Raw genomic sequence first — 13,058 nt, 5'->3', positions numbered from 1 at the left:
CAATCACCACCTGTCCCAGTCTCTGTCCTTGGGCACATCAAACCGATGAGAGTGTGGCCTGATGAGGAGTTGCTTGTGCCCCATGCTCAGCTGAAAATTGAGTTTAGCCAGAGGAAAATCAGTATAATGACGCCATCCTTTCACAGGTTATTTCTGTCCTGCTTTGCCTGGTATACAACACCCTCAGCTACAAAAAGAATTGTGGCATTAAAAGGTTGTTTTATTCGGGAGATGATACTTGCTGCCTATGTGGAGGCTAATCTGATACAACCTACTGAAAGATTATAGAATTAGAAATAGCACAGTGTCTCTTTTTAAATCTCAATTTACAAAATTTCATTATACATACATTTTATTTTGGAAATAAAACAGAAGGAAAGAACGAGAGAACTTTCTGAGAATTTGAATCTAGAGCTTGACTGCTGCATATCTTGATAACTGCATTCCCATGCCGATAATGAAATACAGGACTTCCCAAATGAATCAATTCGGAAAAGCCTGGAATGCCATGTAAAGAAGTACATGGTGTTTTCAAAAGTGAGAGAAACAGGTTCTCTTTTAAATAGTAAGTACGGAATAATCCTCTATTTAGTAAAGTCTCTGTATGTGCAGGAACGCATACAAACAGGAAAAAAACAAGAAAAAAAACCTGTTTACACCAGAATGTTATAAATGGTTACCTCTCAGTGGAATTACAGGGGTTTTGCTCGAGTATATTCACCCTTTAAAGGTCTTATTTTCTAATTTTACCAGCATAGAATCCCTTTGTAATGAAAAGAAACCCCATTATCTTCTTCGGGACATCCCTACAGCACACAGCAACAGAAACCAGGAATTCATATGAGTTAGGGGTGTGAGCCTTACAGTGGCTGCCTGGGCTGCGGGTCCTCCACGAGGGCTCTGGACGGGCACCGCACTGCAGTGCCTCCCCCAGTGTGGAAGAGCCGTGCCCCTCACGCAGATTATGGCTTCAGGGTTCTGGTCTGGAAGCACCTCCTGCAGACCTCCTGCTTCCCCTGAGGACAGAGCATCTCAGAAAGCTAAGCCTACATACATGGAGGGCAAAGCCACAGTGTGGGGCCCACTAACCCTCAACATTCAGCTGACTGATCACCCCCTCCTCCCTGTGACCTTCTGTGAAAGCTCAGGCTCCAGGACTGTGCTGCAAACTCAGCCACTGGCCACCACCCAATTTCCACAGGCATCACAAATCTCATAAACAGGAAGTTTGTTTCTGATTAGGAAAATAAAGACAATGGTCACCATTCACTGACTGACCATGTCACAAAAATGCCTCTGCCAAGCCTTTCCAAAACTGGGTCTAGCGGTCTATTTGGTAGAAGTCATCCCTACCTCTCACTCCTTCTGTCAGTCAACTGGTCTTTACTGGGTGCCTGCCATGGGCCTGGTGTGCAATGCTTCCAGAATGAATTGCTTTAGACCAACAACCAGGGATTGAAGATATGAGGTGGACAGGACCGGGTCCTCGTCCTCAGAGGACTTACAGTGTGTACAGGGAGAGAGACAAGACAATGTGGAGGAGTCAGAGTTGCTCAGAGAGGGTGCCAAACCCCACAAGACTGAAAACCCTGTTCCTTCAAGGGTCCTTTCTCCCACATTCCTTCAAGCCACACAACCTCCCCACACTGCCGCCCCCAGCAGTGCAAAGTCAAATCACAAGGGAACAAAAAGTGCTTGCCCGTGAAGAACCTCATCCCCAGCACCTGTCCTGGTGCCCAAACCCTCCTGAACCCAACCTTCCTGGAGCCAGCGTCTTCCAAGGAGAGGTTGGCTGGATTCCTGGTTGGTGGTGGAGGAAGAAGGAAAGGAAGCCTCCAGGCCGCTGCCCTTACTGATGCCTGTAACATCTTTACACTGTTGACTTGAAAAAGCCTTGTCAAAATAGTACCCTAAAAAGCACTCCCCTTTCTGAAGGACTCCTCTTGGAGACTCTGCTGCCTGAGAACCTGTCCTCCTGAAACTCCTACCCTCCATTCAGCCCCCTCCTTCCCTGCTCAGCCCCCACTCTGACTAAGGCAAAGGCCACCGCAATGGAAGAAGCTCACAGCGGGAGAGCCCGAGCAAACCCTGGCTTGTCCACAAGATCCAGAGATGGCCTCCTTGGGAGAACCTGGGAGGAGGGTCGGAGAAAGGGCTCAGCCCACCTGCACATGTACTTAGTGCTTCTCAGGTCATGAAGAAGTCACACACAACCCCAGGTTTTAGGGGCAACTGGAGGTTTAGGGGCAACTCCAGCCCCCAGGGCATAATGGGTCAGAACTGGTCCCATGGTCACTGAATGGTACTTCACGTGTGTGCTCAGAGAAAACAACAGAGGCTTCCAGGACCAAACATGCCCCACTTTAGGGAAAACTGTGCTGGGCCCCACCCTGGGGGGATGGGGGCAGGCTGGGTGACGAGGACAGACCTCAGCAGTAGGAGAGCAGCCTCCCGAGTGCCACTTTCACCTCTGTGTTTCTCAGTGAGTAGATGAGGGGGTTCAGGGAGGGTGCCACAGAGGTGTAGATCACCGACACCAACTTGTCCTTGTCCAGCGAGTAGCTGGACGTGGGGCGGATGTAGGTGTAGATGACAGTGGAGTAGTACATGGTGACCACCAGCAGGTGGGAGGAACATGTGGAGAAGGCCCGCTGCTTGCCCGCAGCTGAGCGTATGTGCAGGATGCTGCTGATGATGCAGCCATAGGAGAGCATGATCACGGAAAAGTTCCCCACCGCCAGGAAAAGATCCGCAGTGAAGGCCATGGTCTCATTCAGGTGGGTCGGGGCACAGGAGAGCTTCAGCAGAGGCGGGATTTCGCAGAAGAAGTGCTCAACCACATTGGAGTGGCAGAACGGCAGGCGCAACAAGAGGCCAGTGTTCACACCGGTGTTGGTCAGGCTGACTGTCCACACCACTCCTGCCAAGAGCTGGCACACCTGGGGGCCCATCAGGGCACTGTAGTGGAGGGGCCGACAGATGGCAACGTAGCGGTCATAGGCCATGGCAGAGAAGAGTAGCAGCTCGGCCCCCATGGACCACGTGAAGAAAAAGAGCTGGGCCATGCAGCCCCCATAGGAGATGGTCCTGCTGGCCACCATGCCCACCAGCAGCTTAGGCAGGATGGTGGAGGTGCAGAGGATGTCCACCAAGGCCAGGTGGACCAGGAAGAAGTACATGGGGGTGTGCAGGGCTGGGCTGGAGCTGATGACCGCCACGATGAGCAGGTTTCCCGAGAGGGCCACGGTGTAGAGGAGCAGGAAGGCGAGAAAAAGCAGTGTTTGCAGCCCAGGAGGTTCGGAGAATCCCAGAATGAGGAACTCGGTGACCAGCGTCTGGTTCATCACCACCCTGGTGGGTGCCAGGCTGGGGCCCTCTGGGAGCCCAGGGGCTGCTCTGCCACTGGCTGTAGAGACAGAGGGACTCACTTTTACACTGGAGCTGAATGTTCCATCTTGCTAGAATGGGTGTAGCAAGAAAGAGAAGTTCAAATCCCAGGCCAGCAATAAAAGTGGAGCTTTGTGCCCCTGATAATTTTGGACCCCTGGGAAACTGCAGTGAGAGCAGCTGCCCAACGAGGTGTGGAGAAGCTCCAGTGCCCACCCCCTCTCTGCTGGTGCAGGACCGAGACGGCCACTCCCCCAAATCCCCAGACTCCAAGACCTGGACAGCGTGCATGACGTGTCCTTCCCTAGCCCTCATGGAGCACTGAGCATGTGTGGGGTTGCAGTTGGGCTCGACTATCAGGGAAACCCAGCAGAAGGGTTCCTGAGCTCTTTCTCCTACTTGAAACGTTTTGTTTTGCCACACATGCACGCAGTGTCTGGTCACAAAGGAAGAATGGCAAGATAAAGTAACCTTTTATGGCAAAGAACCTGTTTCCAAAATCCTCATGTCGCCTCCTAGACTGACCACAACAGGGCAGCATGGACTGAAGTCAGCCAAGGGTCTTCACACCCAGGGTCACTGGAATGCCAAGAACCAGAATGGTACCAAACCCAGATCTGGCAGCTGCCTGCCCCTGCACAACCCATTACGGGGACCCCCGCAAATTAGAGACATGTAATCACCAAAACTCTTCAGCTGAATGAAGCACCCCCCCCACCAGGATCATCCAGAAATAGTGGGCACTTGGGCTCATGGAGGCCAGCTTCTGGATGGAGGTGCAAGTGAAGGTGTCTTGGCACTTTATAAACTGGGGTTCCATGGGGGGCACTGAGCGGATTTCAAGTTCATGCTTTTTAAAAATACTTCACCACTTAGCTTGCAGCACTTTAAAGAAAAAGGAGATTGTCACATGTCTGCATTAATCTGGGGACCAACCAACCACTGCATGGTGTGTCTTCAGTCTGGTCTCCCTGTGCCCGCCTGCTTTAGAGTCAATGCCTGGAGATTAGGGCTTTCCCGAAATGTGACAGAGATGTGTCTCTGTGAGCGGTGGTCCAGAATGACATCCAGACAGCCAACTGGAATGTCTTCACTGGTGTGGAAAACACTAACACTTCTCAACCAGCAATTTCTCACGGTAAAGAAGAGAAAGACACACACACACACACAGATGGAGAGAGTGATTTTATACCACCTTTTGTGCACATTACTCAGTTCCCTTTTTACAGAACTTTTGTTCTCCAACATGACAGCCAAAGGGGTCTCACGGCTCTGAGTCCCAGAGTAAAATAGCATCATCCACCCAAATCAAAGCACACACATGACACATAGAATCCACATTCACTCACAGGAGGTGCTTACGAAAGATGGAAAAGAATCTCTGGAGCTCCTGGTGTCCTCTCAAGAAACTCCCTTCTCAGGAAAACACTTGAGAATTCTCGGCAATCACTTGAAGAAAGAGTTGACTAAAAGGGAAAAAAAGTACCATGGGTACACTGCAGACAAGATGAAGGTCAGGCAGAGATGGTGAGCCTGGCTGGAGAAGCCCTGCCTCATCTGACATCCACAGAGATGGCTCACAGTTAGTGCTCGGGGGCCCTGAGGGACCAATTAGCCCAGAACCTGCTCTCCCTAATTAGGCAGAACCAGCCCATGGATCCAGGACTCTCTGGAGGAGCTGACCAGCACCTTGGGGACAGGTCTAAGCCCTGCCAAGGAAGAACTGAGGTCATCCTTGGCACAGGCTGGTGTTTCCTGCCTGGAATTGGGGCTGTGCTTAGACGTGCCCATCCAGGGACTGGCTGACCAGCAGCAGCAGCATGGACAGGATGCGCAGAGCTGACATGTCAGACGTTGACGTTGTCCTGGCATCCAGGCAAGGAACAAACGGACCCATCATTTCGGCTGAGGGCAGACACTGACCTTCCTTCCCAGAAAGAAACACACAAAATTCAGGGTAGCCTCTGTCAGTGGGTCTGTGGTCCATGCTGCTAAGAACATCACCCTATTTTAGTGTCATATGCTGGCTAAAGGCCGCCTGTCAACGGCCACTAGTGACACTGCTCTCAGCATCGGCTCTTTCACTGCTGCCTCCCTCGCAAGACCAGCAAGTACAGACTTCATCCAATCATGGCAACAACTCCTCTTTTTTTTTTTTTTTTTTTTTTTGGTCTTTTGCTATATCTTGGGCCGCTCCCGCGGCATATGGAGGTTCCCAGGCTAGGGGTCGAATCGGAGCTCTAGCCACCGGCCTACGCCAGAGCCACAGCAACACAGGATCCAAGCCGCATCTGCAACCTACACCACAGCTCACAGCAACACCGGATCGTTAACCCACTGAGCAAGGGCAGGGACCGAACCTGCAACCTCATGGTTCCTAGTCGGATTCGTTAACCACTGCGCCACGACCGGAACTCCCCAACAACTCCTCTTAACAGTTGCTTACCAAACGTGGGGGGAATGAAAACCACCCTGCCCTGGGCAAACCACACCTGGGGAGTTCCTTGCTGCTGCACCGTGTTAAGGCTCCAGCAAAGTCTCTGCTGTGGCATAGCCTCAATCCCTCTCTGGAGAAATTCTACATGCTGTGGGTGTCGCCAAAAAGGAAAAAATCACACACCTGGGCCAGCATGAACCAGTGGCTGCAGCTGCCCTGCTCCTGGAAAGCTTTAGGACTTTCCAGTCCTCAGGACGTTAATGTGGAATCGGTGGTGGCTGGTCACCACATCTTCTCAGACTCATCCTGCTGCTCTTGCCTGGACGTCTTCAGTTCCCCGTTAGGGCACCTACCAGTTTGGGTCTATTTATACTTTGCGTTTACACCGTGGGACGTTAGGGGTATCCAATATGATGATTTGATATATATATGTACGCACTCTGAAATGATTACCTCAGTAAAATTAACTAATGTATTCGTCAGTTCCCAGACTTACTCTGTTTCGAGAATGCTCAGTGTTAGCTCTCTTAGCACATACCAAGTATACAACGCAGTGTTATTAACTCTGGTTTCCATGCAGTATAGTCAGCCCTTAGAACCTACTCATCTTATAACTGAGTGTTTGTACCCTTTGATCAACCTCTCCTCATTCCCCACATTCCAAGCTCCTGGCAAGCCCCATTCTACTCTCCGTTTCTATGTGATCCAATTTTGTTAGATTCCACATGTGAGCAGTACCGTACTTATTTGTCATTTTGTCTGGCACATCTCACTTGGCACAATGTCCTCCAGATTCATCTCGATTGTCCCAAAGGGCAGGGTGACTTGCGTGGGTTGTCTGATGGAGTCGTTAGTGTTTCCTGTGTATAAGATCGTGCCATCTGTGCAAACACAGACACTTTCACTTCTCCCTTTCCGATTTAGTTGCCTTTCCTTTCTTTTTCTTGCCTGTTTGCCCTGGCTAGGACTTGCAGTACTGCACTGAATAAAAGTGGTGAGAGTGGGCCTCCTTGTCCTAGTCCTCATCTTGGAGGAAAAGCTTTGAGCCCTTCACCGCTGAGGAAGATGCTGGCTGGGGGCCGGTCACCTATGGCCTTTAGTATATTGAGGTACCTTCTTTCTGTACCTAATGGTTGAGGGGTTTTTTTCATGAAAAGATGGTTTATTTTTTCAAATGTTTTCTCTACATCTATATCATATGGTTTTTAATCCTTTATTCTATTAATGTGGTGAATCATACTGACTGATTTGGGAATATTGAACGATCCTTGCATCACAAGATTAAAAGTTGAGCATACTTTTTAATGTGCTCTTGAGTTTGGTTAACCAGTATTTTTCTGAGATTTTTGCATCTATGTTCTTCAAGGATACTAGCCTGGAATTTCCTTTTCTGATGGAGTCCTTGTCCCACTTTGGTAATAGGGTGACATTGGACTGGTAAAGTGACTTTAAAGTGTTTGCTCCTCTTAATGCTTTCGGAAGAATTTCAAAGGACTTGTGTTTATCTTTAAATTTTTGGTATAATTGACCCCATGGGGCCATCTGGTCCTGGGTTTTTTTCTTGGGGGTGTTTTTTATTATTATTATTGCTTCAATCTCCTTACATGACTTACTCCTTGTGCATTTTCTTCAGCTTATCTATTTCCTCCTGACCCAATTGAAATGCTGCATGTTTATAGGAATGTGTTCATTTATCCTGGGTCATCAGTTTGGGGGACAGAATAGTTCATACTACTCCTTTATGACTGTCTCTAGATCTGTGGTGTCTGCTGTAATGTCTCCCCCTTCAATTATTTGAGTTCTCTCTTTTTTCTTGGTCTAGCTAATAGCTTTTAATTTTGTTGTTCATTTTTTAAAGAAATAGCTCTTAAGTTTGTTATATTTCCTATTGTCTTTCAAGGCCATATTCATTTTTTGCTGCTCACATCTTTAACATTTCCTTCCTCTGTATCTTTGGGCTACGTTTGTTGTTTTTTAGACTTCCTGGTTAGGTCATTTATCTGCATTAACTCTTCTTTCAATGTTGGTAGAATTCACTTATGGCACCAACTGGTGCTGGGCTTTTGTTTGCCGGGAGTTTTTAAATTACTGATTCAATTTCATTACTGGTAATCTGACTGGTCATAATTACTATTTCTTGCAGGATTCAGTTGTGGGAGATTGTACATTTTTAAGTATTTTGTTGTTGTTGTTATTGTCATTACTCTAGGAGATAGATATGAGAAAATACTCCTGTGGTTTATGTCCGAGAGGTTTTGGCCTATGTTTTCCTCTAGGAGTTTTATAGTATCTAGTCTTATATCTAGGTCTTTAATCCATTTGGAGTTTATTTTTACGTAAGGGTTAAGAATTCTCCTAATTTCATTCTTTTCCATGTGGCTGTCCAGTTTTCCCAGCACCACTCATTGAACAAGCTGTCCTTTCTCCATTGTATAGTCTTGCCTCCTTTGTCACAGATTAGTTGGCTATAGGTGCATGGGTTTAATTCTGGGCTTTCTATCCTGTTCCACTGATCTATATTTCTGTCTCTGTGCCAGTACCATGCGGTTTTGATGACTGTTGCTTTGTAGTATGGTCGGCAGTCAGGGAGCCTGATTCCTCCAGCTCCATTTTTCGTTTTCAGGATGTCTTTGGATATTCTGGGTCTTTTGTGCTTTCAAACAAACTTTAAAATATTTGGTTTGAGTTCTGTGAAAAATGTCCTTGGTAATTTGCTAGGGATTGCATTGAATCTGTAGATTGCCTTGGGTAGTATAGTCATTTTGATAATATTAATTCTTCCAATCCACCAGCATGGTATATCTTTCCATCTGTTTGTGTCATCTTTGATTTCTTTCATCAGCATCTTGTAGTTTTCAGAGTACAGGTCTTTTGTCTCTTCAGGTAGGTTTACTCCTAGGTATTTTAATCTCTTGGATGTGATGGTAAATGGGATTGCTTCCCTAATTTCCTTTTCTGCTCTTTCATTGTTAGTGTATAGAAATGCCGTCAATTTCTGTGTGTTAATTTTGTATCCTGTGACTTTGCCAAATTTGTGGGTGAGATCTAACAGTTTTCTGGTAGAGTCTTTAGGATTCTCTAGGTATGGTATCATGTCATCTGCAAATAGGGATAGATTTACTTCTTCCTTTCCAATTTGGATTCCTTTTATTTCTTTTACTTCTCTGATTGCTGTGGCTAGGACTTCCAACACTGTGTTGAAGAGTAGTGTCGAGAGCGGACATCCTTGTCTTGTTTGTGCTCTCAGCAGGAATTCTTTCAGCTTTTCACCATTGAGAATGATGTTTGCTGTGGGTTTGTCATATATGGCCTTTATCATGCTGAGGTAGGTTCCCGTTATGCCCACTTTCTGAAGGGTTTTTATCAGAAATGGGTGTTGGATTTTGTCAAAGGCTTTTTCCACATCTATTGAGAGGATCATATGGTTTCTATTCTTCAGTTTGTTAATATGGTGTATCACACTGATGGATTTGCGGATATTGAAGAACCCTTGCATCCCTGGGATAAATCCCACTTGATCATGATGTACAATCCTCTTAGTGTATTGTTGGATGCGGTTTGCTAGTATTTTGTTGAGGATTTTTGCATCAATGTTCATCAGTGAAATCGGCCTGTGGTTTTCTTTGTTTGTGGTATCTTTGTCTGGTTTTGGTATCAGGGTGATGGTGGCCTCATAGAATGAGTTTGGGAGTGTCCCTTCCTCTGCAATTTTTTGAAATCGTTTCAGAAGAAGAGGTGTTAGCTCTTCTCTAAATGTTTGATAGAATTCGCCTGTGAAGCCATCTGGTCCTGGACTTTTGTTTGTTGGAAGTTTTTTAATCACAGTTTCAATTTCAGTTCTTGTGATGGGTCCATTCATCTTTTCTATTTCATCTTGGTTTAGTCTTGGAAGATTGTACTTTTCTAAGAATTTGTCCATTTCTTCTAGGTTTTCTGTTTTATTGGTGTATAGTTGCATACAGTAGTCTCTTATGATCCTTTGTATTTCTGTGATGTCCGTTGTTACCTCTCCTTTTTCATTTCTAACTTTATTGATTTGAGTCCTCTCTCTTTTTTGCTTGATAAGTCTGTCTAGGGGCTTATCGATTTTGTTGATCTTTTCGAAGAACCAGCTTTTCATTTCACTGATCTTTTCTATGGTTTTCTTTGTTTCTATTTCATGGATTTCTGCTCTGATCTTTCTGATTTCTTTCCTTCTACTAACTTTAGGTCTTGTCTGTTCTTCTCTCTCGAGCTGCTTTAGATGTAAAGTTAGCTTGTTTATTTGAGCATTTTCTTGTTTCCGGAGGTGGGCTTGTATCGCTATAAACTTTCCTCTTAGAACGGCTTTTGCTGCATCCCATAGGTGTTGGGGTGTCGTATCTTTGCTGTCATTTGCTGCCAGGTATTTTTTAATTTCCTCTTTGATTTCTTCAGTGAGCCATTGGTTGTTTCGTAGCATGTTGTTTAGTCTCCACCTGTTTGTGTTTTTTGCAGTTTTTTTCTTGTTGTTGATTTCTGGTCGTATAGCATTGTGGTCGGAAAAGATACTTGAAATGATTTCAATTTTCTTAAAGTGAGTGATGTTGGATTTGCAGCCCAGGATATGATCCGTCGTAGAGAATGTTCCATGTGCACTTGAGAAGAATGTGTATTCTGTTGCTTTTGGATGGAATGTCCTATAAATATCTATTACGTCCATCTGGTTTAATGCATCATTCAGGGCCTGTGTTTCCTTATTGATTTTCTGTCTGGTTGATCTGTCCATTGCTGTAAGTGGGGTGTTAAAATTCCCCACTATGATTGTGTTATTGTTGATTCCTCCTTTTAAGGTTGTTGGCAGTTGCCTTATATATTGTGGTGACCCTGTGTTGGGTGCGTAGATATTTAAAATTGTTATATCATCTTCTTGGATTGATCGTTTGATCATTATTTAATGTCCTTCATTGTCCCTTAAAATAGTCTTCATTTTAGAGTCTGCTTTGTCTGATATGAGTATTGCTACTCCAGCTTTCTTTTGATCCCTGTTTGTGTGAAATATTTTCTTCCATCCTCTCACTTTCCATTTGTATGTGTCCCTAGAAGTGAAGTGGGTCTCTTGAAGACAGCATATACATGGGTCTTGTTTTTGTTTTTTGTTTTTTGTTTTTTTTTTTCCCACTGTACACCAAGGGGGTCAGGTTATCCTTAGATGTATACATTGCAATTACAGTTTTTTCCCCCACCCTTTCTTCTGTTGCAACATGAGTATCTAGACATAGTTCTCAATGCTATTCAGCAGGATCTCCTTGTAAATCTGTTCTAAGCTGTGTCTGATAAGCCCAAGCTCCCGATCCCTCCCACTCCCTCCCCCTCCCATCAGACAGCCACAAGTCTCTTCTCAAATCCATGATTTTCTTTTCTGAGGAGATGTTCATTTGTGCTGGATATTAGATTCCAGCTATAAGTGATATCATATGGTATTTGTCTTTGTCTTTCTGGCTCATTTCACTCAGGATGAGATTCTCTAGTTCCATCCATGTTGCTGCAAATGGCATTATGTCATTCTTTTTTATGGCCGAGTAGTATTCCATTGTGTATATATACCACATCTTCCGAATCCCATCATCTGTCGATGGACATTTGGGTTGTTTCCATGTCCTGGCTATTGTGAATAGTGCTGCAATGAACATGCAGGTGCACGTGTCTCTTTTAAGTAGAGTTTTGTCCGGATAGATGCCCAAGAGTGGGATTGCGGGGTCATATGGAAGTTCTATGTATCGATTTCTAAGGTATCTCCAAACTGTTCTCCATAGTGGCTGTACCAGTTTACATTCCCACCAGCAGTGCAGGAGGGTTCCCTTTTCTCCACAGCCCCTCCAGCACTTGTTATTTGTGGATTTATTAATGACGGCCATTCTGACTGGTGTGAGGTGGTATCTCATGGTAGTTTTGATTTGCATTTCTCTTATAATCAGCGATTATAAGCATTATAATGATTATGAGCTTTTTTTCGTGTGTTTGCTGGCCATCTGTATATCTTCTTTGGAGAAATGTCTATTCAGGTCTTTTGCCCATTTTTCCATTGATTGATTGGCTTTTTTGCTGTTGGGTTGTATATGTTGTTTATATATTCTAGAGATTAAGCCCTTGTCGGTTGCATCATTCGAAACTATGTTCTCCCATTCTGAAAGTTGTCTTTTTGTTTTCTTTTGGGTTTCCTTTGCTGGGCAAAAGCTTTTCAGTTTGATGAGGTCCCATGGGTTTATTTTTGCTCTAATTTCTATTGCTTTGGGAGACTGACCTGAGAAACTATTCATGATGTTGATGTCAGAGAGTGTTTTGCCTATGTTTTCTTCTAGGAGTTTGATGGTGTCCTGTCGTATATTTAAGTCTTTCAGCCATTTTGAGTTTGTTTTTGTGCATGGCGTGAGGGTGTGTTCTAGTTTCTTTGCTTTGCATGCAGCTGTCCAGGTTTCCCAGCAATGCTTGCTGAAAAGACTGTCTTTTTCCCATTTTATGTTCTTGCCTCCCTTGTCAAAGATTAATTGACCCTAGGTGTCAGGGTTTATTTCTGGGCTCTCTATTCTGCTCCATTGGTCTGTCTGTCTGTCTGTTTTGATACCAGTACCACACTGTTTTGATGACTGTGGCTTTGTAGTATTTCTTGAGGTCTGGGAGAGTTATGCCTCCTGCTTGGTTTTTGTTTCTCAGGATTGCTTTGGCGATTCTGGGTCTTCTGTGGTTCCATATAAATGTTTGGATTGTTTGTTCTAGTTCTGTGAAAAATTTCATGGGTAATTTGAGAAGGATCCCATTGAATCTATAGATTGCTTTGGGTAGTATGAACATTTTTACAATATTGATTTTCCCAATCCAGGAGCATGGAATATCTTTCCCTTTCTTTACATCTTCTTTGGTTTCTTTGCTTAAAGTTTTATAGTTATTGGCATACAAGTCCTTTACCTCCTTGGTCAGGTGTATTCCGAGGTATTTGATTTTGTGAGGTGCAATTTTAAAAGGTATCGTGTTTTTGTATTCCTTTTCTAATATTTCATTGCTGGTATACAGAAATGCAACTGACTTCTGAATGTTAATCTTATATCCTGCTACTTTGCTGAATTTGTTGATCAGTTCAAGTAGTTTTTGGGTGGAGTCCTTAGGGTTTTCTATGTATAGTATCATGTCGCCTGGATACAGTGACAGTTTGATCTCTTCTCTTCCTATATGGATGCCTTTTATTTCTTTTGTTTGTCTGATTGCTGTGGCTGGGATT

At 44.9% G+C, this 13,058-nt stretch overlaps 1 protein-coding gene across 1 annotated transcript; it reads right to left on the bottom strand.

Moving 5' to 3' along the window:
- Window positions 2,430-3,344, bottom strand: LOC100153720 (olfactory receptor 13G1-like). The gene has a single exon (XM_013983912.2). The coding sequence runs from the start codon at window positions 3,342-3,344 to the stop codon at window positions 2,430-2,432; it is 915 nt and encodes a 304-aa protein (XP_013839366.2).

The sequence above is a fragment of the Sus scrofa genome, chromosome 14 (assembly GCF_000003025.6).
Source record: "Sus scrofa isolate TJ Tabasco breed Duroc chromosome 14, Sscrofa11.1, whole genome shotgun sequence".
NCBI lineage: Eukaryota > Metazoa > Chordata > Mammalia > Artiodactyla > Suidae > Sus > Sus scrofa.
The sequence above is the reverse complement of the archived record's forward strand: the minus strand, read 5'-3'. Positions and strand labels throughout refer to the sequence as shown.

Excerpts from the sequence above, each read along its gene's own strand:
- LOC100153720 (XM_013983912.2), bottom strand. The coding sequence starts at position 3,344 with ATGAACCAGACGCTGGTCACCGAGTTCCTCATTCTGGGATTCTCCGAA.